General features: G+C 35.7%; 3 protein-coding genes and 2 pseudogenes across 5 annotated transcripts; all 5 read left to right on the top strand.

Annotated features, from left to right (window-relative positions):
* The first annotated feature begins 11,846 nt into the window (after positions 1-11,846).
* Positions 11,847-17,330, top strand: LOC311076886 (olfactory receptor 13C2-like; annotated as a pseudogene). The gene is made up of 2 exons: positions 11,847-11,987; positions 16,518-17,330. The product of its transcript is annotated as an olfactory receptor 13C2-like (transcript).
* LOC311076584 (olfactory receptor-like protein DTMT) lies at positions 12,278-14,688 on the top strand (the record flags this gene model as incomplete). The annotated part of the gene is made up of 2 exons (XM_084104924.1): positions 12,278-12,287; positions 13,670-14,688. The coding sequence occupies 2 exons, from the start codon at positions 12,278-12,280 to the stop codon at positions 14,686-14,688; spliced, it is 1,029 nt and encodes a 342-aa protein (XP_083961050.1).
* Positions 17,331-18,003: 673 nt separating the features above from the next.
* On the top strand, positions 18,004-19,229 carry LOC311076885 (olfactory receptor 1M1-like; the record flags this gene model as incomplete). Its single annotated transcript, XM_084105403.1, has 2 exons — positions 18,004-18,009; positions 18,195-19,229. The coding sequence occupies 2 exons, from the start codon at positions 18,004-18,006 to the stop codon at positions 19,227-19,229; spliced, it is 1,041 nt and encodes a 346-aa protein (XP_083961529.1).
* Positions 19,230-20,859: 1,630 nt separating this feature from the next.
* LOC311076883 (olfactory receptor 13C2-like) lies at positions 20,860-21,830 on the top strand (annotated as a pseudogene). Its single transcript has one exon. The product of its transcript is annotated as an olfactory receptor 13C2-like (transcript).
* A 291-nt stretch (positions 21,831-22,121) lies between these two features.
* or42a9 (odorant receptor, family 42, subfamily A, member 9) lies at positions 22,122-23,212 on the top strand (the record flags this gene model as incomplete). Its single annotated transcript, XM_084105398.1, has 2 exons — positions 22,122-22,131; positions 22,212-23,212. 2 exons carry the CDS (start codon positions 22,122-22,124, stop codon positions 23,210-23,212), a joined length of 1,011 nt encoding a protein of 336 aa, XP_083961524.1.
* Between the last annotated feature and the right edge of the window lie 3,646 nt (positions 23,213-26,858).

Raw genomic sequence — 26,858 nt, 5'->3', positions numbered from 1 at the left:
TATGTGTGAAACGGGCGTAGACTTGGAGCAGGAGAGCTACTCCGGCTGCTACTCGCAGTAGAGCGAGTGTTGCCATCTTCAGTTCAGCACATATTTCCCGCCGCGCGCTCTCTGTCCGCTAGTGCTCATCTGTATTTGACGCAAGTGTTTGTTTGTGTGTGAGTGTGCGCGCTTGCGCACTCATTGGGATAATTGTAAACGCGCAAACACAGACAGAAAAGACATGCCATCGTGGAAATAAGATAAATAACATATTACTTAAGGGCTATTTAGTTTTTTTTAAATAAAATAACAAATTGTAATCTGGCGCTATAAAGAAAATCAAATCAAATTTACTTGACTTCAAGGGGGGCGGGGGGAGCCGTTAGGAGGGCGGGGCGCCCCCCTTATATAATGGTAGGGGAAACACTGATTTATTTGAGTGTTTAGAACGAGAATCTTTCTTGTAATAAGAAGTACTGTTCGTATTTCTTCACTAAGGAGGTGGCTCGTGATTTCTGCGGACTGTTTCATGTAAGTTTGTCGTCTCTGCATGTTTGGCTCGGTCAGAGTTGAACGCCGTGCACGTTGGCATACTTTATAGACTGAAACTGTTGTTGTCATCTGCTTAAACCGAGCGGAGTTTCAGGACAGATACGCAGACTTTTGTTTCAAGGGATGAAAATGTCGAGGAGCATCGTCCGGTAATTCTACGAGGATCAGACGTTCAAACAACCTCCGCATCTGTTGCACGCGGACACATTGCAGCACATGGGACACAGGACCATTTCAATGTGATGAATGCGGATGTGTTTCAGCGCACACGAGCAACCAGATTGAGGTAACCATCGAAACGATTGTTTTTGTTGAGTAGGGGGAGGCTGCAGACCTGGAGCCGGTAGATCTACGCCCCAAGCAGTTTTACGCCCCAGGCAGTTTTACGCCCCTGCTGTTCCTGATGCGTCCAGTAGGGGGAGACTGTACAGCGACACGAATTGGTATATTAAATAATCTGCTAAAGTTATTGTTGTTTAGCAATGATGCAACATTTATTATTTATAAACGATTAGCTTGATAGAGCTAGGTAGATATCAATTAATTTCTATATATCAATGGATGGGTCTGTAGTTTATTTCGAGAGACAAAAAGTTATGGACGCTCAGGTTGATGTTCTGTCTGGCTTCAATTTAGCTAATCACGTGTAGGTTTAGCTGCCCCTGTAGGTTTAGCTGCCCCTCGTCTTTTCTACTCAATTTCAAAATTAATTTTTATTTTGAATTTTCTTTTGTTGCCTGTCTTTATCTTGCGTGAGATGGCCTCTTCTGGTAAGACTGTTTACTCCTTTCTGGTTTGAGTTGTTTCTTATAAATGAGATTATCTAACTATCTAATTTATATCTAAATATACATTTTTCTTAAAATAGCTTACTGATCTGGACTAAAATGTAGGTTGTGTGCACTTAATGTGGGATTTATCATACTCTGTCTTTACCAAGTTCTATTTAACTTGCATCCCATAAAGGTGTGTGTTTGCTTTAGCTACTTAAGGAAATGAAAATCTCTCTCTCTCTCTCTCTCTCTCTCTCTCTCTCTAAACTTGTATAAACTATAAAACACCCATCTCTCTTTTTTAACTGCATTCCAAACCAATAGCTTCTCTAGTAAATAAATGACTTACAGAGACATACATGGACATGTTTTTAATGTCATTTTCAATTTTCTCTGTACAGTCCATCATCACTGGCCAAATGAAATCAAAGTGTCTTGACACTTTTTCCAAAAGTGCTCCACCAACAAGTGCCTGTGCCGTTGTACTTTGAAGATCAGGAGCAAATTGATTGCAATCCACACTCACCTGACATAAATTCTGGACAGCACACCCACACACACTGTGACAAGATCAAATTCACCATGGATGTCCTTTTTACATTTTTTAAATGTTTTATTTTATTTTATTTTATGAAATACCCACAGATATGTGGTCTGTGACTCTTATAGGGGGTCTACAGTGATTCTGCAGGGTCTCCAATAAGTCTTATAGTTTATCTCAGTTGCTTTGGTGCATTTCTCAGATCACAACTGAAATCACATCATCTTGTCACTTTTGCACATCATAAAAGCAATTTCTCATTTTTTTTATACAAATTGCAAATGCTTCGGTACATTCATGCAATTGATAATGTACAACTCTCTGCTGTTTCCTACATTATCAACTCTTTATGTCATGTTGATCAAAATGTAGGCCTATTATACTATTTCTCTGTTGAATTTTCATACTCCTCAAAACATCTAGGCATTAGTTCCTTGCATAAGTCATTAAATGCAAAATGGTTGACTAGTTGTCAAACTGTTAAGCATGTTTTCAATACATTTCTATTACACTTTATTTTGTAAATGTGTCCTGAATTGATGAATTGCGGAGGTGTATTTAGAATTTCACTAATGAAGGAAATAATGAATTGATCAATTAGGAAGCAGCAAGGGAATTCATAATCAATTGCATGAATTTACCAAAGCATTGGCAATTTGTTCAAAAGTAGTTATGAGAATTTCAGTAGTGATCTGAGAAATGTACCAAAGCAACTGTGATAAAAAATTAAGGATTCAGGAATTTTATACAAAATGTAACAGTGAGTCCTGCTGCTTGTGAATTTGACAAGATCAAATTCACTATGGATGTCCTTTGTACAATTTTTTTAATGTTTTATTTTTTTTATTTTTTTTATCAGTGAGCAGAAGCACTTTGACAGGAGGATAGAAAAACAGTTAAAGAAGATTGGCAAGCCATAGGGGAGTCATCTACAGGAGAATTCATAAATGGTGTTAATAAATAATGTTTTTGTGAACAACAATATTGTCTCTTTCTTCTTAATGGCCCTTGGAATTTTAGAAAAGGGTTAAATTGTGTTTGTCTTCATAAAATGCTATGTAGGACACTGTTTTGTAGCTGTATGATGACTAATAGTAAATAGTACAGCAGATATTTAATCGAGGATCCATATGATTACACGGTGCTGTATGTCTAATGGGCTAAATATGGTTAATATCTAAATGTAACTTTATATAAATTCACAACAACATATTTCACTCAGTATCACTCAGTCTCCTGTATATAAAAACATACAGTGAATATTCTATATTCATTATTCAATTAACTATTCTATAGTAGGTCATATATAACTATTCTACAGTAGGTCATATATCATTACTTGTCATCTGATCCAACTATGTGTATTATTAATTTTTTAATTCACAAAAACAAATAGTCTTCTGTAGGCTGAGTGTAAAGAGTGAAGCCTAACTGAATATCTACAGATATTTTAATCCATAGTGCAGATCTACGCTGTAACGTTCATATTTAAATGAACAAAAACCACAAAATTGGGCAAAGTCTATGAACGGGACGGTTATTAATGTGTAAGTTTTGAGCGTTTAATGGTGTTATTTCGCAGTATATCCCCCTACTGGACGCATCAGGAACAGCAGGGGCGTAAAACTGCCTGGGGCGTAAAACTGCTTGGGGCGTAGATCTACCGGCTCCAGGTCTGCAGCCTCCCCATATAGTTTTTGTTTGCTCTCTGAGCGAAGGGGCCAGTTTCGTTTTCCCGGCCACTACGCACTCAAGCTCCAAATCAGGCCTGCAACGGGGTGGGATGTGTGTTAACATTCAAGTGCACTAATTATATTGAGACCGGTCTTTTTCTTTCCATTTTGAGTGTATTTTTGGATGTGTTAAAAGTTAGGGTTATTAGAGCTTATAAAAGCTATACAGAGTTAAGTTAATTAGATAAAATACCTTAAAGTTAAACAAAAAGAAAGGTTTTATGGTTGACTTTAGTGAGTTAAATACATTCAGACAGTGACTTAATATTGACAATTCTGCCGTGATACGGTAAAAAAAGTGTTTAGTTACTGTTAAAAGGAAGGCAATCACAAGAGGGTTGTTTTGTCATATTTTATTTTTTTTGGTTTAGTTTTCATTTACATTGTCAAATTCAAATAATTGATCTTTTCATTTCATTTAAATACAAAGTCTCAATTTACTTTACATTAATACAATACATATCGATTTAAACGTTATTCTGTGAGTGTGTGTGTTTTTGTAGTTTAAAAGTGATATCCTGGAGGTTAATTTATATTAGAAGACAGGGTCAAAAGATCATTTAGAAATAAAAGAACTCAGGTCCTTATCAATATAACTCTGGCCTAGTGCAAATGGTTGGTGGATAGGGGCTACATAAATACAGGTCCTTGTCGCATTATTATTATTATTATTATTATTATTATTAATGATTGTATGACAGAAACCTGATACTGTTTTTTACATTTAAATATTGGACAAACTATATTATTTAACTAAAATCATTTATCAAATCATCATTTAACAAATTATCAGGTGAACACAACTCAGGAAAGAAATATGAAATTCAATTGGAGAAATCAAAAATGATTTAAAAGGGTTTGTTTCTTATTTATTATATTTAACTTATTTCACTGTTGAAATGCTTTCATTATCTGCTTGAATGAGACTTTGTCCTTCTGTATTTTGTATAAAATAGACATGCTAGTATGAAACAACCCTCTGTATTACATTTTTTTTCTTTGACTTTGAAACGTTTTTTGAAACACTCCTGTCACTGTGAATTTATAATATTTTTCAATGTTTCTTTTTTCATAATTAGTCACTTATTCCTACCATGTGTAATGACACATTAGCAGGTGTTTGTTGCTTTTGCAGGGTGAACTTATTTTCTTGAGAGTGTCCCAAGACTATATAATGCAGGCATATGCTTCAGTGAACTTATTCCTTAAATTATTGTACATTATAATAAAAAACAATTAGTCAGCTATATGGCACATGAATCCTTTATCTTCCATTCATTCACAATGTATAACGCAAAAAAAGACACTGGCATTAATATACAAACAATACCATGGTTATTATTTTTGTATAAATATCATTAAATGATTTCGGAACACAAAAAAATTCGGAACACAAATTAAGATATTTTTGATGAAATAATATTGAATATGTGAATATTTTTTGTGCGCAAACCCCCCAAAAATAACAACTTTATTTAACTATTAATTTTCTTCTGTGTGGGCCTCTGAGTGAGTTCACGTAGTGTAACAGCACAGCACAACGCTTCTGGGTTGTACGTCAGATAGGCTCACTATTAGCCGACGCTAGTCATATGTGTGATGCTGGCCAATAGTGAGCCTACGTCAAAGAGTATAGAAGTGCCAAGAGGCGAAACTCAATAGAACGTTCCATTGCAACAAACGCACCCATGCGCAGAGCTGCAGCTCCGCCATCTTGGACTGAACGCAACACAGCTGTCATAGGATTGAACGATACCGGTTCCAATTCAAAAGCGGTTAAGGGAACTAAATAGTAGTTTCTAGTTTTTAATATCTCTATAGCAGACATCCCAAGTCTCCCAGAAGTTCCGGGAGTCTCCCGCATATTGATAGCGGCTCCCTGAATCTCGCGGAATCTAGAGCGAGCGAGCAAGAGCGCGCAGCTCCAAACCGTGTAGAGCACATGGCAGAAAGGGTGAGGGAGCGAGAGACCTTGCGTGTGCATGTGAGCTCATTTTTTGAGATATCAACCTAAAATGTGGAACACAACTTGTTCAGATTTTTTGCTTTCATTTTCTTGCAGTTATAGAGTAAAATATATTTTGTAATATATATATATATATATATTATATAAAATATAAATAATTATATTTTTAAATATGTACATTTTAATAAACTCAAACTTATATAACTTTTTTTCTGTTTCACTTTCATAATTTTTTATGTTAGGTTAATTTAGTGATAACAATGAATTAATAAAGCGGTCATTTGCCAGGTTAGGTGTTCATATATCTCTGAAAATATGCGATTTAAAAAGCCCATTTCAAGTCTTGACTCAATTTCAACCAAATACATAACGTTAGCAAACTGTTACTGCGGTTATGGGATAGCTTACATTAACGTTACTGCGCCCGTTGACGTTAGCTCACTTTAACATTAATAAAAACCTTTTCTACTTTACCTCTCTGGATCTTTGGGGAATCTATGAAATGCTAGTTGATTGGTTGTACACTGGTAGTTGTTGCAGTTGATGGCAGAACACTGTTTTCTTTGTTTCCAATTATTTCCAGACATAATGTTAATGCTGTATACGGTAGTTGTGCTAACGGTAAAGCCGTTGGTTCAGTCCAAAATGGCGACAGCAGCGCCCTCTAGCGATTGTTGTCAAAACTGCAATGGAGTTTCCCCTCTTGGTACTTCTATACTCTTTGCCTACGTTCTGACGTACAACCCAGAAGCGCTGCTCTGCGCTGTTACACTACGTGAACTCATGTTTGATTTCATCAAAAATATCTTAATTTGTGTGCCGAAGATGAACGGAAGTCTTACGGGGTTGGAACAACATGAGGGTGAGTAATTACTGACAGCATTTTCATTTTTGGGTGAACTAACCCTTTAATGTTTTTACACAAAAGAAAAAGATCCCTTATGAAATAATTATGATTTTACAGTGGTAGGCTAACAATAACTGTAGGAACTGTGGCGATTGCTAACTAAGGTTACCTTGGCAAATCAGCTTTGTTTTACACAGGATATTACATAGCAACACTAACACTGACTGTTAAAGACACAAATTAATTAAATAAAAAGAATGGTACTGTAAAGTTTACTACTCCCCATGGAGTAGCCACAGTCTTAACATAGTGGTTAAGTTTATGCAACTGGCTAGGTAGTGCTTGTGGAACAGCAAAAATAAATATCTGTTTCCCAATAACTACACGCTTTTAACACGTTATCAGACATTACCAGAGCAGGATGGGGGCTGGGGGCTTCTGGGCTTGAGTTTATGTTTGGGCCCTACATTACAAATGACCACAACTAAACAAATATACACAAAATTTGAAATACTTCCTAGAACAATTAATATGCAACATCAAAGTTTAGAGGTATTTAAGTCATTACAATACAAAAAATACAGGATGTGCTCACTCAGTTGAGAAAAGATCAAACCCCTGAAATAACACATTAAAAGCCAGAGATGAACAGTAGTATTTTAAAATGTATTGTTGTCATCTGTGTCCATAATGTCAGATTCTTAATCTAATGAGAATAAAAAGACACTGTATGGCTATTACAAATTAAATTAAATCAGTATCAATAAAATCCATCTTTGGATTTACACATACTGTTTAATGCAGCTCAGATGGCATGAATCAGTTTACACAGAAAAAAACACATCTTTGATCACCAAAATTACATATTTAAAGCTTTTTCCTTGGAAAAAAAAAACTTAATTCCTTAAAATACCTTTAATGTAATTCTACATGGTTCTTTTAATATGCAAATTAGCCCCATCTCCACTCACTCACACCAGCTCAGAGATCCACTCGTTGACGATCACATGTTGACCTGATTGGTTACAAGGTAGTTTGTGACGTCAGAAACATCAGCGATTTCAAAACGCGATTTTGAGACTGTCTTTGATTCAGTGCAGTTTTAAGGAGAAAATACTCAGCAATGGTGCTGACTAATTTGCACATGCTTTATCTTAAAGCACATTAAAAACACCACATAGACATATAAACAACATTAAAAGCTTGATTTCTACCACAGGGGGATTTTAAGATATTGTTGATTGATTGATGTTTTATAGGCTACTTTTTAAAATATGAAACTAAAACCACCAGTAGGTGGCTGCAAGTCATAAGACATGCTGGCTTTATTGTCATAAGCCAGGTTTATTGTCATTATCTCGGGCTGAATACGAAATCGCCCCCTATACCCTCAAATAGGGCATTATTTGAAGGGACAGCCATTTGTAGTGGTGTCTGAAACCATAGTGGTAATTATCGAGTGCACTCATTCTATCCCACATTGCACCGCAATAACGTGTGTACCGCCGATGTACACTCAACGGCTGTCGGAATTTGCTCACTCGTTTTCATTCACTCCTTCAAGTGAACTGTATTAGTGGACTAACGTAGGGGATGCTGATTGAGGGTTTAGGGGGCGATTCAGCCTAGGGTATGTTTTATTTCCCTGCTCGTCACATGAGCTCATGCTCAGCTGTTTGTGTTTACAATCAACGTGAGCGCTTATTGGTTTACACCTGTTTCTTCTTGCTCTGATTTCTCTACTATTTAGGTCACTGGGGTTTTCTACTCTGCGCCAGATTATTGCTGGTCGTTGCATGCCAGTGTTTATCGCTCAGTCTAGTTAATTACTCACCTTGTCAAGTTTTGTCCTGTCGTTTTTGTCTTGCCTGTTATCTGCCTAGTTGCCCCTCTGCCTAGTGCAGTCTCCGTCTCTGACTGCTGTCCAGGGGTGCGTCTCCCAAAAGCATCGTTAGTCAACTATGTTCTCGGTTATAGCCAACCGCCTCCTTCTTCCCACAACAACGAACTGTGTTACATTGGTGCCAAAACCTGGGAGTAAGGAGGAACGCGCTGTCAAAGAGCCCTTGCCGCTGTGTGGAATTCGCAGTGCCATTGAGCATGGCTGTGCGGAGTCTGTCGCCATATGGACGCTCGAGGCGGTGTGGTGGAGTGAGTTGCCAGGGGGTCGGTCGAGCGGTCGTTCCAACGAACATTCGCAAACAGCATCGCGAAGTTGTGTGTTTGAAACGATAGCTCTCGACCTGTGGTTAGAAGCATAGTTTCTAGTTTGCATGACATGTGGACTTAATAAATCCTTATCTTGAGCAAAATAAGCAAACTGACATTCAGTACAACCTGTGTCTTTTATTTAGAATACATACAAATGTCATTTACAGTACATGTCATTTATGAGATTTAAAGCACCGTTTTTGAAGACTGTGCATGTGCGAACGTGCTTTAGTACGTAAGAACGAGCCTATGATTGAATCTGGAATAAAGCAAAATAACTGAGAAAAATGAGAAATAGTCCTCAGATGCCATGTCTGTAATTTTATATCAAAACATATAGCCCTAATTCGATCTCAAACAGTTTCATTAAAATTTATCCACTATGTGCGTGACGTCATAAACCAATGTGGTTGAACAACCACTTTGCAACAGTATGGTTTCGGGAAACAGTCGTGACTAGCAAGTTGATTTCTTCAAGGATGCATCATACTATGGTAGTGAAGCAGCGCGTTACGTCATTGTACGGGCACCCCTGTATGGCTGATTCTGCCAGCTGGATTCTGCACTCGCCTCTCCCTGTTGTTAGCTTCTGCTGGACCTGCACCTGTGGCCTGCACTCTTGCCTGTTTACTGTTTTAATCTCCTGATGTCTTTATCATTGTGACATTAATGAATGAATTGAATCCTTCATTCAACCAATTTGTTCAAAATACTAATTTAATTAATTTAGCAAATTACTGTATTTATGAATGGGTAGGCTAATTGAATTATCTTGAAATCGTCTAAGGACAAATACCAGTTTATAACAACAGTGGAAATGCGGCTAATAATTACTGACCAGCATATAACTGAACAAATCAAACGAACATAAACAGTAGTCTGTGCCCCGAACTGGGCAGGGCCCATGGAATGCAGCCCAGTCAAACTGTTAAAGTTTATAGAGGTTGTAAAACCTCTCACTGCTTTTCGCCATGTTTAAGCACAAAACAAGACCATCACTTCTGGTGTTGTGACGAATTGTGACGTATTTTCAGAGTGAAACGGAATACTGAATGAGAAAACGGTGGCTTGTTCAAACTGACATCATCAGAGAAGGAAGCTCATTCCGGAGGGGAAGTACACTCACCTAAACGATTATTAGGAACACCATACTAATACTGTGTTTGACCCCCTTTCGCCTTCAGAACTGCCTTAATTCTACGTGGCATTGATTCAACATGGTGCTGAAAGCATTCTTTAGAAATGTTGGCCCATATTGATAGGATAGCATCTTGCAGTTGATGGAGATTTGTGGGATGCACATCCAGGGCATGAAGCTCCCGTTCCACCACATCCCAAAGATGCTCTATTGGGTTGAGATCTGGTGACTGTGGGGGCCATTTTGGTACAGTGAACTCATTGTCATGTTCAAGAAACCAATTTGAAATGATTCGAGCTTTGTGACATGGTGCATTATCCTGCTGGAAGTAGCCATCAGAGGATGGGTACATGGTGGTCATAAAGGGATGGACATGGTCAGAAACAATGCTCAGGTAGGCCGTGGCATTTAAACAATGCCCAATTGGCACTAAGGGGCCTAAAGTGTGCCAAGAAAACATCCCCCACACCATTACACCACCACCACCAGCCTGCACAGTGGTAACAAGGCAGGATGGATCCATTTTCTCATTCTGTTTAGGCCAAATTCTGACTCTACCATCTGAATGTCTCAACAGAAATCGAGACTCATCAGACCAGGCAACATTTTTCCAGTCTTCAACTGTCCAATTTTGGTGAGCTCGTGCAAATTGTAGCCTCTTTTTCCTATTTGTAGTGGAGATGAGTGGTACCCGGTGGGGTCTTCTGCTATTGTAGCCCATCCGCCTCAAGGTTTTGCATGTTGTGGCTTCACAAATGCTTTGCTGCATACCTCGGTTGTAACGAGTGGTTATTTCAGTCAAAGTTGCTCTTCTATCAGCTTGAATCAGTCGGCCCATTCTCCTCTGACCTCTAGCATCAACAAGGCATTTTTGCCCACAGGACTGCCGCATACTGGATGTTTTTCCCTTTTCACACCATTCTTTGTAAACCCTAGAAATGGTTGTGCGGGAAAATCTCAGTAACTGAGCAGATTGTGAAATACTCAGACCGGCCAGTCTGGCACCAACAACCATGCCACGCTCAAAATTGCTTAAATCACCTTTCTTTCCCATTCTGACATTCAGTTTGGAGTTCAGGAGATTGTCTTGACCAGGACCACACCCCTAATGCATTGAAGCAACTGCCATGTGATTGGTTGATTAGATAATTGCATTAATGAGAAATTGAACAGGTGTTCCTAATAATCCTTTAGGTGAGTGTATATTTTCAGATTTTGATTAAAGATTACAAAGACAAAAAAGTGCACTAAGTTGCACAGATGAATTGTTTACCACAAGACTAATAATGTGCGCTAACAAAGTAAATATTGTCAATTTTGATTTCATGCTGACTTATTCACTTGCACCATGGACTCACAGAAATAGCTTTTTCATTTGTGTTCATCTTCTCTTCACTGTGCCCAAATAAGCGTAGCAGATCTATTCTGCCAAGACCAAATACATTAACATTTCCATAACCATTACCATGCCAATCTCTCAGAGAGTTGTCATGACAGAAATATGTGATGTTTGGAGGTTAATGCAACCTTACCTGTTTGCCGCTGGAGGACGCTTGAGGCTGAATGTTAATGCAATGTTACTAGGCCTGTCAAGATCCAAAAAAGACGGAAAAGAACTATAAAATTATCATTAAAGAAGTCCAAATGACTCCAGGAGTTCCAATTCCAAGACTTCTGAAGCCACACAATATCTACATATTCATTGGTTGTTAAGCAAATATCCTTTTATAGGCTAGTTGTACATCATTGTTTACATTTATAGCTCAAGATATGGGCCAAGAAATAATGTAAATACATCCAGGAGAAACAAGGATACATTAACTATCCTTATCATTACTGTCAGTGCTGTGCTTTGATTGGCTAGATGACAGCTCTAGAGGTGTGGCATTGCTGGAAACTGTCAGAGTCAGTGATAGGCTGAAGAGACTGACTCTGCTTTATTCAGTATATATAATAAATCAGGGAAAGTCTGCAGCCTGAGCAAACCTCACTAAGGCCTAACTGTGAAAATATCATATTCATTATTTATAAATTTTTTATTATTATTATATAAATTGTAAAATTGCTTTTCTGCCCAGACAGGATGAAAAAAAGCATTTGAACATGATTCAAGAGGTCACTGGAAACAGAAATATTTCCTTCCTGTCTGCTGGATTCTCTGGTATACCTCACATGAGATATTATTATATATTCCTGTTTATTGCCTACTTTATTTCTTTTCTAGGAAACTCCTGCCTCATGTTTGTTATCATTACGGACAGAAATCTTCACACTCCTAAATATATCGCTGTCTTTAATTTATCACTGACTGACATTTGTGAAAATACCGCTGTTATCCCTCAGCTTCTGGATGCAGTTTTGTTTGGGAATCAGTTGATCTCGTATGGATTGTGCATGTCCAATATGTTATTTGTTTCAGTGCAGTCACTAACTCTCACTGTTCTGTCTTTTGACAGTTTAGTAGCTATTTGTTTACCACAGAGGTATCATATGATTGTGAGCCATAGATCAATGCTTGTTATGATTGGTGCTTTATGGACATTGGTACTGATGCAAACAACGGCAGCAGTTTTCATGACTAGACTTTCTTTCTGCAGAACCAGCGTCATAATCCTTCTTTTCTGTGATCACGGGTCTGTTTTCCCAAGCTGTGTCATCATAAGTGTTTTGTTTCAGGTGATCATCATATTTCCAGTATTTTGTATGATCTTTTCATATACATGCATAGCTGTGACATTGTTCTGAATCACAACCCCACAAAGAGCCACAAAGACATGTACTGCTCATTTAATATTAGTGGCTGTATTTTATGCGCCCATCTGCCTAAAATATGTCTTTCAGGTCCTTGTAAGCATCAACACTACAATAATTATTCTTTCTCTGTCCTATGCACTTACTCCAATGCTTAACCCTATAATCTACACATTTATGACAAAGGAGTTTATGGCATCTGTGAAAAGGCATATCAAAAATAGAATCATGTTTTCATCTAGAATACCAACTGTGTTCCAGTTACAGCAGGCCTATGGAATCATCTCATCTGTACATTTGTAATACTTACCATTAAAGTACACAGTATATAGTATATTACATAATGTTATGGAATTACTAAATGTGAAACAGTGTTTGTTTTGTGTTACTTGAAGCATAAATTGTAAGTGCAGCATCTTTAATCTTGTGCCAGTTTGATTGTCTAAATATGAACAATTGTTCCTCTATTCATCTGTATTGTAATGTTTAGCACTGTGCTGTATTTATTCATAAAAACTGTTTAAGACGGCTAGTCTATAAAAACCCTAGTGAAAAATAAATATACTTATATTTATAATAAATATATTGCATTTTATGCCAAGTATACTACATTTACATATTTATGTAATTAATATAAATACCTTGCAATTGTTCTTTTGGTATACTAAATTAATGTACATAAAGTCTGCTAAATTGGAACAACCAATTTTGTACTTAATGTACTTTAGTTATCCAGAAATTGTGCTGAGGTCCAACTAACGATATACTTAAGTATATTTGATTGTGCTAAAGTGGAACTATTGCAAGTATACTTTAGGTACACTTTAAATATCTTCCATTTAAAGACTGATATTACACAGAGATCATACTATCCTTACTAATAGTGATATTAAAAACTATGCATTGTGCAGTAAAGAAGTACTTCAAATAAAGTTTAATTATAATATTTATATCAGTAAGTCTCAAGTGATATGCCAGTAAATTTCTTAATGTATTTATATTTAGTATAGTATGAAATAAATGTATTTTAAATACATTTTGGTATAGGTTTTTTTTTCACAAGGGAAGGGTTATTCCATGAATCGTGGGGCCAAGCAAAACTGTCAAATACACTGAAATCATTATTTTGATTTTTTGTTGATGAGTGCATATCTAAAAACAGTTCTTTATCACAGGTAACACAGCATTCCAGACAACAGGCAACTTGACCTCCATTCAGTCAAACTCCTCTGCAAATGAGACTTTTGTTCGTCCTGCAACATTTTTCCTCAACGGCTTTTCTAATGTCCCACATGCAAAATACTACTATGTGTTCTTGTGTTTTGTATATGCTGTGACTGTTTTAGGGAATTCATTTATCATGTGTATCATTTATTTGGCCCGCAGACTTCACACAGCCAAATACATTGCTGTTTTCCATCTGGCCATTTCTGATCTGTGTGGAAGCTCGGCTTTGATTCCAAAACTCATTGACACATTTTTATTCGAGCACCAGGAGATTTCATATGAAGCGTGTTTGGCATATATGTTTTTTGTGTTTCATTTCATGAGTCTGCAGTCTTTGACTCTACTTGTCTTGGCTTATGACAGACTGGTTGCTATTTGTTTTCCTCTACGGTATCATGCTATTGTAACTAAAACAGCCATGTTTCTGATCATAGGGGTTATGTGGACTTTTTCTGTGACTTTTATTGCTTTAATGGTGAGTTTGATAACAAGACTCTCTATTTGTAGTTCAGTTGTAGTCAATAGTTATTTTTGTGATCATGGCCCTATCTATAGACTAGCTTGTAATGATAATGCCATAAATATTATCATGGCAAATATTTGCTTTGGTCTCCTGGTATGTATGCCACTGATTTTAATAATCAACTCATATTTCCGCATTGCTCTGGCTTTGCTTAAGATTGCTCATGGTGCGGAACGGATCAAAGCCGTGAAAACCTGCACCTCACATTTCATGTTGGTGGCAATTTTTTATGTCCCACTTATAGGTACTAATATTGCAGCTTTAGCAACATTTATCCATCCAAACGCCCGGATAATAAACAATTCCTTAACTCAGATAATACCACCTATGCTAAATCCCATCATATACACTCTAAAGACAGAGGAGGTCATGCAATCCATAAAACAACTGTACAAACGAAACAAGGTGAACACTAGAGAAAGAAAGGTTAAATGCAAAGAGTGATAAATACAGGTTTCTATTAGTTGATTTTGTTCATTTGTATGAATGAATATGTACTTGTGTGTTGACCATGAATATCTGATTGGATATATTGTAAGCTAAGAGCATTCAACAAATATCTTACTTACCAGAAGTGACTGAACTGTGTGTAAAAAAATAATCTCACAGTCTTCTAATATGTGATAAAAATAATTACTCAAAATAATCATGAGGTCAGAATTTATAATTTGTGTTATAAGCAGGCCAAAATGAAATAAAGTAATAAATGCACTTCATTTTGTTTTGTTGAAAATTATTGAAATGTGTTTGTCATGCAACAAAGCGTTCTATGCCATGAGTGCAGATTTGATTATGAGTATATAAGGATAGTTCACCCAAAAATAAAAAAATTATTTGTTCATCCTCATGTTGTACCAAAGCCATTTGACTTTCTTTTTTATTCCTGCAACACAAAAGGTCATATTAGCCATAACGACAGCCCCACAATTAATTTTCAATAAATGGAAAAAAGGTGAATGAAAGTGAATGGGGTTCAACGGAAAAAAAGACAGTCATAATTTTCAAAAGATATGAAGTTGAGTAAATGATGACAGAATTTTCACTTCACATCTCCATGCAAAATGGTATAAATATCAATTGTTGTTTACATGCTGTCATCAGATGCCTCATTTAAATTAATGTTTGCAAATTCTTTTTCATGAAGGCCAATAATTAAATGTAGTCATACATGGAAAACAGCTCAGACAGCAGTATAGTATGTGAAGTAAAATATAAAGGAATTCTCACAGGAGATATTAAAAAGGACAGAGAAAATGAACGAAGCGTTGAAGGTTAATAAAAAATAAAAAATAAATACTGCTCTGATTCTAATCTGCTCTGATTCATAACCAACTGCTGTCCATGGATGATAGATTGAGCTTAATTGTGATTTACTTTGGGAAATTATATGTTTCGCCAATCGATTGATGTGGCAACCGCATTATACATATTTTTTGAATGCATATTTTGTTAATGGCTGTATGGAGAAAAACTCTGAATGGTGTGATTACAGCCATCAAATTAGTCATCATTTACTCATTTGTCATTTCGAACCAATAATAACTACAGAAGCTTTGTTACTAGGCCTGTCAAGATCCAAAAAAGTCAAGTCAAGTCACCTTTATTTATATAGCGCTTTTTACAATACAGATTGTATCAAAGCAGCTTCACAATAATAACATGAAAATAATACAACAAAATAATACAAAAAAAATTTTTTCCCAAGCTGTGTCATCATAAAAGACATCATAAAAGCTGTCATCATAAAAAAAGACAGAAAAGAACTATAAAAGTATTATTAAAGAAAGCAAATATCCTTTTATATGCTAGTTATACATCAGTGTTTACATTTATAGCTCAAGATATGGGCCAAGAAATAATGGCAATACATCCAGGAGAAATAAGGATACATTAACTATCCTTATCATTACTGTCAGTGCTGTGCTTTGATTGGCTAGATGACAGCTCTAGAGGTGTGGCATTGCTGGAAACTGTCAGAGTCAGTGATAGGCTGAAGAGACTGACTCTGCTTTATTCAGTATATATAATAAATCAGGGAAAGTCTGCAGCCTGAGCAAACCTTACTAAGGCATAACTGTGAGAATATCATATTCATTTTTCATTATTATTATATAAATTGTAAAATTGCTTTTCTGCCCAGACAGGATGAAAAAAAGCATTTGAACATGATTCAAGAGGTCACTGGAAACAGAAATATTTCCTTCCTGTCTGCTGGATTCTCTGGTATACCTCACATGAGATATTATTTTCTAGGAAACTCCTTCCTCATGTTTGTTATCATTATGGACAGAAATCTTCACACTCCTAAATATATCGCTGTCTTTAATTTATCACTGACTGACATTTGTGAAAATACCGCTGTTATCCCTCAGCTTCTGGATGCAGTTTTGTTTGGGAATCAGTTGATCTCGTATGGATTGTGCATGTCCAATATGTTATTTGTTTCAGTGCAGTCACTAACTCTCACTGTTCTGTCTTTTGACAGTTTAGTAGCTATTTGTTTACCACAGAGGTATCATATGATTGTGAGCCATAGATCAATGCTTGTTATGATTGGTGCTTTATGGACATTGGCACTGATGCAAACAATAACGGCAGCAGTTTTCATGACTAGTCTTTCTTTCTGCAGAACCAGCGTCATAATCCTTCGTTTCTGTGATCACGGGTCTGTTTTCCCAAGCTGTGTCATCATAAGTGTTTTGTTTCAGGTGATCATCATGTTTCCAGTATTTTGTATGATATTTTCATATACATGCATAGCTGTGACATTGTTCTGAATCACAACCCCACAAAGAGCCACAAAGACATGTACTGCTCATTTAATATTAGTGGCTGTATTTTATGCGCCCATCTGCCTAAAATATGTCTTTCAGGTCCTTGCAAGCATCAACACTACAACAATCATTCTTTCTCTGACCTCTGCACTACCTCCAATGCTTAACCCTATAATCTACACATTTATGACAAAGGAGTTTATGGCATCTGTGAAAAGGCATATCAAAAATAGAATCATGTTTTCATCTAGAATACCAACTGTGTTCCAGTTACAGCAGGCCTATGGAATCATCTCATCTGTACATTTGTAATAATTATCATTAAAGTATACACAGTATATAGTATATTACATAATGTTATGGAATTACTAAAGGTGAAACAGTGTTTGTTTGCTTTTGTGTTACTTGAAGCATAAATTGTAAGTGCAGCATCTTTAATCTTGTGCCAGTTTGATTGTCTAAATATAAACAATTGTTCCTCCATTAATCTGTATTGTAATATTTAGCACTGTGCTGTATTTATTCATAAAAACTAAGACGGCTGGTCTATAAAGACAACCCTAGTGAAAAATAAACATACTAAAATGTATTTGAAATACTTGCATTTTATGCCAAGTATACTACATTTACATATTTATGTAATTAATATAAATACCTTGTAATTGTGCTTTTGGTATACTAAATTAATGTACATAAAGTCTGCTAAATTGGAACAACCAATTTTTTACTTAATGTACTTTAGTTATCCAGAAATTGTGCTGAGGTCCAACTAACAATATACTTAAGTATATTTGATTGTGCTAAAGTGGAACTATTGCAAGTATACTTTAGGTACACTTTAAATATCTTCCATTTAAAGACTGATATTACACAGAGATCATACTATCCTTACTAATAGTGATATTAAAAACTATGTATTGTGCAATAAAGAAGTGCTCCAAATAAAGTTTAATTATAATATTTATATCAGTAAGTCTCAAGCGATATGGCAGTAAATTTCTTAATGGATTTGTAGTATACTTAGTATGAAATAAATGTATTTTAAATACATTTTGGTATCATTTTTTTTTCCACAAGGGAAGGGTTATTCCATGAATCGTGGGGCCGAGCAATACTGTCAAATACACTGAAATCATTATTTTGATGTTTTGTTGATGAGTGCATATCTAAAAACAGTTCTTTATCACAGGTAACACAGCATTCCAGACAACAGGCAACTTGACCTCCATTCAGTCAAACTCTTCTGCAAATGTGACCTTTGTTCGTCCAGCAACATTTTTCCTCAACGGCTTTTCTAATGTCCCACATGCAAAATACTACTATGTGTTCTTGTGTTTTGTATATGCTGTGACTGTTTTAGGGAATTCATTTATCATGTGTATCATTTATTTGGCCCACAGACTTCACACAGCCAAATACATTGCTGTTTTCCATCTGGCCATTTATGATCTGTGTGGAAGCTCGGCTTTGATTCCAAAACTCATTGACACATTTTTATTCGAGCACCAGGAGATTTCATATGAAGCGTGTTTGGCATATATGTTTTTTGTGTTTCATTTCATGAATCTGCAGTCTTTAACTCTACTTGTCTTGGCTTATGACAGACTGGTTGCTATTTGTTTTCCTCTACGGTATCATGCTATTGTAACTAAAACAGCCATGTTTCTGATCATAGGGGTTATGTGGACTTTTTCTGTGACTTTTATTGCTTTAATGGTGAGTTTGATAACAAGACTCTCTATTTGTAGTTCAGTTGTAGTCAATAGTTATTTTTGTGATCATGGCCCTATCTATAGACTAGCTTGTAATGATAATGCCATAAATATTATCATGGCAAATATTTGCTTTGGTCTCCTGGTATGTATGCCACTGATATTAATAATCATCTCATATTTCCGCATTGCTCTGGCTTTGCTTAAGATTGCTCATGGTGCGGAACGGATTAAAGCCATGAAAACCTGCACCTCACATTTCATGCTGGTAGCAATTTTTTATATCCCACTTATAGGTACTAATATTGCAGCTTTAGCAACATTTATCCATCCAAACGCCCGGATAATAAACAATTCCTTAACTCAGATAATACCACCTATGCTAAATCCCATCATATACACTCTAAAGACAGAAGAGGTCATGCAATCCATAAAACAACTGTACAAACGAAACAAGGTGAACACTACTAGAGAAAGAAAGGTTAAATGCAAAGAGTGATAAATACAGGTTTCTATTAGTTGATTTTGTTCATTTGCATGAATGAATATGTACTTGTGTGTTGACCATGAATATCTGATTGGATATATTGTAAGCTAAGAGCATTCAACAGATATCTTACTTACCAGAAGTGACTGAACTGTGTGTAAAAAAATAATCTCACAGTCTTCTCATATGTGATAAAAAATAATTACTCAAAATATTTATGAGGTCAGAATTTAGAATTTGTGTTATAAGCAGGCCAAAAATGAAATAAAGAAATAAATGCACTTCATTTTGTTTTGTTGAAAATTATTGAAATGTTTGTTTGTCGTGCAACAAAGTGTTCTATGCCATGCGTGCAGATTTGATTATGGGTATATAAGGATAGTTCACCCAAAAATAAAAAATAATTTGCTCATCCTCATGTTGTACCAAAGCCATTTGACTTTCTTTTTTTATTCCTGCAACACAAAAGGTCTTATTAGCCATAACGACAGCCCCACAATTCATTTTCAATAAATGGAAAAAAGGTGAATGAAAGTGAATGGGATTCAACGGAGGAAAGACCGTCATAATTTTCAAATGATATGAAGTTGAGTAAATGATGACAGAATTTTCACTTCACATCTCCATGCAAAATGGTATAAATATCAAAATTGTTGTTTACATGCTGTCATCAGATGCCTCATTTAAATTAATGTTTGCAAATTCTTTTTCATGAAGGCCAATAATTAAATGTAGTCATACATGGAAAACAGCTCAGACAGCAGTAAAGTATGTGAAGTAAAATATAAAGGAATTCTCACAGGAGATATTAAAAAGGACAGAGAAAATGAACGAAGCGTTGAAGGTTAATAAAAAATAAAAAAATAAATACTGCTCTGATTCTAATCTGCTCTGATTCATAACCAACTGCTGTCCATGGATGATGGATTGAGCTTAATTGTGATTTACTTTGGGAAATTATATGTTTCACCAATCGATTGATGTGGCAACCGCATTATACATATTTTTTGAATGCATATTTTGTTAATGGCTGTATGGAGAAAAACTCTAAATGGTGCGATTACAGCCATCAAATTAGTCATCATTTACTCATTTGTCATTTCGAACCAATAATAACTACAGAAGCTTTGTTACTAGGCCTGTCAAGATCCAAAAAAGTCAAGTCAAGTCACCTTTATTTATAGTCAAGTCAAGTCACCTATATCACCTTTAACTTTTTTTTTCCCAAGCTGTGTCATCATAAAAGACATCATAAAAGCTGTGTCATCATAAAAAAAGACAGAAAAGAACTATAAAAGTATTATTAAAGAAAGCAAATATCCTTTTATATGCTAGTTATACATCAGTGTTTACATTTATAGCTCAAGATATGGGCCAATAAATAATGGCAATACATCCAGGAGAAATAAGGATACATTAACTATTCTTATCATTACTGTCAGTGCTGTGCTTTGATTGGCTAGATGACAGCTCTAGAGGTGTGACATTGCTGGAAACTGTCAGAGTCAGTGATAGGCTGAAGAGACTGACTCTGCTTTATTCAGTATATATAATAAATCAGGGAAAGTCTGCAGCCTGAGCAAACCTTACTAAGGCATAACTGTGAGAATATCATATTCATTATTCATTTTTCATTATTATTATATAAATTGTAAAATTGCTTTTCTGCCCAGACAGGATGAAAAAAAGCATTTGAACATGATTCAAGAGGTCACTGGAAACAGAAATATTTCCTTCCTGTCTGCTGGATTCTCTGGTATACCTCACATGAGATATTATTATATATTCCTGTTTATTGCCTACTTTATTTCTTTTCTAGGAAACTCCTTCCTCATGTTTGTTATCATTATGGACAGAAATCTTCACACTCCTAAATATATCGCTGTCTTTAATTTATCACTGACTGACATTTGTGAAAATACCGCTGTTATCCCTCAGCTTCTGGATGCAGTTTTGTTTGGGAATCAGTTGATCTCGTATGGATTGTGCATGTCCAATATGTTATTTGTTTCAGTGCAGTCACTAACTCTCACTGTTCTGTCTTTTGACAGTTTAGTAGCTATTTGTTTACCACAGAGGTATCATATGATTGTGAGCCATAGATCAATGCTTGTTATGATTGGTACTTTATGGACATTGGTACTGATGCAAACAACGGAAGCAGTTTTCATGACTAGACTTTCTTTCTGCAGAACCAGCGTCATAATCCTTCGTTTCTGTGATCACGGGTCTGTTTTCCCAAGCTGTGTCATCATAAGTGTTTTGTTTCAGGTGATCATCATGTTTCCAGTATTTTGTATGATATTTTCATATACATGCATAGCTGTGACATTGTTCAGAATCACAACCCCACAAAGAGCCACAAAGACATGTACTGCTCATTTAATATTAGTGGCTGTATTTTATGCGCCCATCTGCCTAAAATATGTCTTTCAGGTCCTTGCAAGCATCAACACATAAATAATTATTCTTTCTCTGACCTCTGCACTTCCTCCAATGCTTAACCCTATAATCTACACATGTATAACAAAGGAGTTTATGGCATCTGTGAAAAAGCTTGTCAAAAAAATGATCATGTTTTCATCTAGAATACCAACTGTGTTCCAGATATAGTAGGCCTATGGAATCATCTCATCTGTACATTTATTTTAATGTAATTATCATTAAAGTACAAAGTGTATTACAGAATGTTATAGAATTACTAAAGGTGAAACAGTGTTTGTTTTGTGTTACTTGAAGCATAAATTGTAAGTGCAGCATCTTTAATCTTGTGCCAGTCTGATTTTCTAAATATAAAAGTTCTTCCCCTATTCGTTTGTATTGTACTTTTTAGACACACGGTATACTGTATTTATTCATTAAAACTGTTTAGGAAGGCTGGTCTATAAAGACAAGGGTTATTCCATGAATCGTGGTGCCAAGCAATACTGACAAATACACTGAAATCATTACTTTAATATTCTGTTAATGATCTAAAACAGTTCTTTATCACAGGTAACACAGCATTCCAGACAACAGGCAACTCCTCTGCAAATGAGACTTTTGTTCGTCCTGCAACATTTTTCATCAATGGTTTTTCTAATGTTCCACATGCAAAATACTACTATGTGTTCTTGTGTTTTGTATATGTTGTGACTGTTTTAGGGAATTCATTTATCATGTCTGTCATTTATTTGGCCCGCAGACTTCACACAGCCAAATATATCGCCGTTTTTAATCTGGCCCTTTCTGATCTGTGTGGAAGCTCGGCTTTGATTCCAAAACTCATAGATATGTTTTTATTTGAGCGCCAGGAGATTTCATATGAAGAGTGCTTGATGAATATGTTTTTTGTCTTTCATTTCATGAATGTGCAGTCTTTGACACTACTTGCCTTGGCTTATGACAGACTGGTTGCTATATGTTTTCCTCTAAAGTACCATGCAGTTGTTACCAAAACATCCATGTCATTCATCATAGGCAGTATGTGGATTTTTTCTGTGACTTTTTTTGCTGTACTTGTGGGTTTAGTCAACAGACTATCTTTTTGTAGAACTAATGTGGTTAATAGTTATTTCTGTGATCACGGTCCTGTCATCAGCCTTTCCTGTAATAGTAATTTCATAAATTATCTCTTGGCATATATTTGTGTTGGTCTTCTGATTTGCATGCCAGTGATACTGGTAACCCTCACATATTGTTGCATTGCTGCAGCATTGCTTAAGATTGCTCATGGTGCTGATCGCATCAAAGCCATGAAAACTTGCACCTCACATCTCATGTTAGTGGCAATTTTTTATCTTCCAATTTTAAGTGTAAATGTTAAGTCCATTTCAACATCTATTGATCAAAACTCCCGGATAATTAACAATTCCTTGACACAAATAATACCACCTATGCTGAATCCCATCATATACACTCTAAAGACAGAGGAGGTCATGCAATCCATAAAAGAATTGTACAAACGACGCAAGGTGAACACTATTTCAGAAAGAAATGTGAAACAGAGAAAATAAATACAGGTCCTTGTCGCATTATTATTATTATTATTATTATTATTATTATTATTAATGATTGTATGACAGAAACCTGATACTGTTTTTTACATTTAAATATTGGACAAACTATATTATTTAACTAAAATCATTTATCAAATCATCATTTAACAAATTATCAGGATTGGCTGGTTTGATGTTTAGATATTATAAAATAAGTGTACAAATTTCTCATGTGTGATTAGAATTTAACGTCACAGTGCTCAAATAAAAATATTTGATCATAATTTGTGTGGCTCCTTTGTTGTAATTTACAGTGACATTACCAAGGAAATTTCACTCCAAAATCTGAGTTGGATTTGTAATTTAGGCCGCTGCATCACAGACATTTGTTAGCAAAAACACTAAAGAAATGAAAGAATAATACATAATATATTAAAGGGTAAATAATAACTTTATTTTCTTTAAAGGAGCTTATCAAAGTGCTTTACAAGGTAAAAATACAAGGAAGTCACCAAATAAACCAACAATAGTACATTGGTGTATTAAAACAACAAGAAATCAACAATGTTAGCACAATCAAAAGTAAACTAAGTAAAAAAAAAAAAAAAAGTTTTCAAATATGTTTTAAAAATTCCAAGAGACTATGCTTCCCATATTTCAACTGGAAGTTGGTTCCACAACCTGGGAGCAGATAAAAAGCTCTGTCACCCATGGAACATAATTGTGTTTGATGGAAATGCTGAGAAGAGCAAAGACTTTTTTTTAAGGAATTTATGGTGTTAAAAGGTGAGGTAAATACTCCAGACTCGGTCCATGAAGTGCTTTGTATGTGAGCATAAGAACTTTAAAATCAAAGTTCTGGTACCCAATGCAATGATGGGAATAATATGATCTCTTGTATTGGTCCAAGTTAAAATTCTAGCTTCAAAATTTTGAACATACTGTAGCTTATTTAGAGTATGCTTTCGAAATCCCAGTAAGAAGCACATTACATTAATCAAGACGGGAAGAAACAAATCCTATTAATTTAACTTTTCTGCAGCTAAAAGGGATAGCATTAGACACAATTTTGAAATAACTCCAAGATAAAAAATAAAAAAAAGTCTTTACAACATTTTGTACAAGAGGGTCAAATGTCAATGAAGAATCAAAGATCACTCCTAGATTCCTTAAATTCTTTTAAAACTCAAGCACTGAACCATCAATGATAAGAGGTGTTTGGCCAACTTTATGGAGCTGATGAGGAGAACCAATACGTTTGAGTTTTATCACCGTTTAAACAAAGAAAATTGTTAGCCAAAATGATTGTTAACAATGAATATGTGTGTCGTCATATTGGCATAAAGGTGATACTTAATACCTAGAGTTCATAAAAATTGGCCAAGCAGGTATAAATAAAGACTAAAAAGTAAGGGTCCTAAAATTGAGCCCTGAGGGATGCCAGTAGAAACTGACCTGTATGGACCTGTATTACCTTAAAAAGCAACAAACTGTCTGCATCTAGTCAAATATGATCTAAACCAAGGGTGCCCAACCAGTCGATCGCGGTCGACCTGTCGATCGCGGACTGCTTTCCAGTCGATCGCGAGAGTAAATTGTACTCTTTGCCCTTTCTCTCTCTTCACCGCTCCCGCATCTCAGACCTCAAAAACATAAAATATTAACCTTTATAGCCATAGTATTTCTTGAGTAAAGAAAACGCTGTACTTATTTTAAAAAACAGTTCTTTATTTAATCTTACAAGATCACTGATAGCCTACGTTCAGCTATGCGCTGGCCGGAGGAGGAGGGGCGGAGCTACGAGGAGCTATGAGCTGTGAGGTTTTGCTTGACAGTCTAATCAAGTAACAAGATTTAACACAAGCTGTTTTAATGCTTTTCATTGGTTGTTAAATATTTGTAAAATTCACTGACATACATAAAGTTTGACCAATAGCATTGATTTATTAAAAAAATAACAGCGAAAAAATGATGGGCTGAATTCGAAATCGCATACTAACATAGGCTACTCATACCAGTGGCGGATACAGAACGTCATTAATAGGTGGGCCTGGTGAATATACGGAGGGGCCTCGGGTTTTTTAAGCTTATACACACCTGATTCCCGGGCTCCGTATTAGAGCTTTCACACTGAGCGTGGATGCGGTCTGGCGATGCGATGGCGATGGCGATGCGTAGAGGCTACAGTGCAGAGATCGTTTCCGCACCGAGTCTATTTTTGCTGTGCTGCATGCGCTGAATTAAAGTGCCAGCGCATGGTTCGTGGTCAAAATGAACACAGATTGACATGAAAATATAATAATCTCACCATAAATGCGTTTAATTAAATGAAATGTAGTAATCTCACCATAAATGCATTTAATTTAATTATACTCTTTTTCACAGTCATCTTTATAAGGCTAGCCAACTTTAAGACCAGGGTAAAGCAAGGAAAACTACAATTTACCTCAACAAGGCGACATAATGAACACTTGTCTCATTCGTGGAGGTGAAAAAACAAGTTCTTTGTGACATGCAAGATTTATTGTATTAAAACTTAAATGCAAAAGAAAAGGCAGGAGAGTCGGCTGTTTTTGTCAATTTTAAGTTTTAATTTAAAATCTTTGCGATTTTAATATAAGTACATGGTTAAATATTTTACCACTTGCTTGAGCAACTTAAAATATTTATAGAAGTAGCACTGAATGATACGTTGTTTAAATTGTGTTAAAACGTTTATTAAAGAGTGTATGTGTACAATGAGAATCGCAATGCTGACAAAACTTTTTTTAAATAAAAGTTGCTGAATAACTTCTGGATCATTTGAAATACAAATAGTGAGTATGTTTTTGATGAAAAAGCCACTAACGTTAAGTGTCTCACGACCATCCTCCTCCTCCTCCTCCTCCTCCTCCTCCTCCTCCTCCTCCTCAGGCATGACATGGTCCAGAAGTAGCCTATATTATCATCTAGACGTGTTTTTTTTTTTTTTTTTTTAAGTGTGTCAATGACAGCTGTTTAGCCATAGCTCAGTTAGGTTGCCGCTGCGACGGAAAACTTTTGGTCCGAAACGCGCCCGCGCCCGCGGTGTTGCGTGATAGCATCACTGGACTGACACGATATGTCAACATAATATATTTATTTTGTAGCTATTTTTCGTAGCTACTGTACATACATTTTTATTTTAAAAAACTATTAAACATTCTAAAAAACTATTACAATGAAATTATTTCATTGTATTATTTTCAAATTATTTCAATTATAATTCATGATTATTAAAATTAAAAATGTAAATTGTTTTTATTAATCTGATTGGGTGGGCCACCGATCAATCGTGCCCAACCAGGCCCAACCATAAATCCACGCCTGATTTCAAATACATATCAGAAATAGCAAGAGTAGTATGTTAGGACGCTAATCTGAATTCAGCCAGGATTTTAGCTAGGCACGTTACATTATTAGTAGGGACTCCCTGGCATTCCGGCTCGTTGACTCAGCTCACTGAAAAGATCTTTTGGGTCACAAACGGCTCTTTAGAAAATAAATGTTTTAACTATGACTTTGACTATGATAGGTGTAAAAAAACAATTCTAATTAAATTATTAAACGAAATCAGACTCACAATGTCTAACAATTTTTTTTTTTTAAATGCCTTGATTTGTTCTAAAAAAAACTAAACCTTTCC

Source organism: Abramis brama (assembly GCF_963993115.1).
Source record: "Abramis brama genome assembly, chromosome: 25".
Taxonomy (NCBI): Eukaryota; Metazoa; Chordata; class Actinopteri; order Cypriniformes; family Leuciscidae; genus Abramis; species Abramis brama.
Note: the sequence above shows the minus strand (reverse complement) of the source record. Positions and strands in the feature narration are given on the sequence as shown.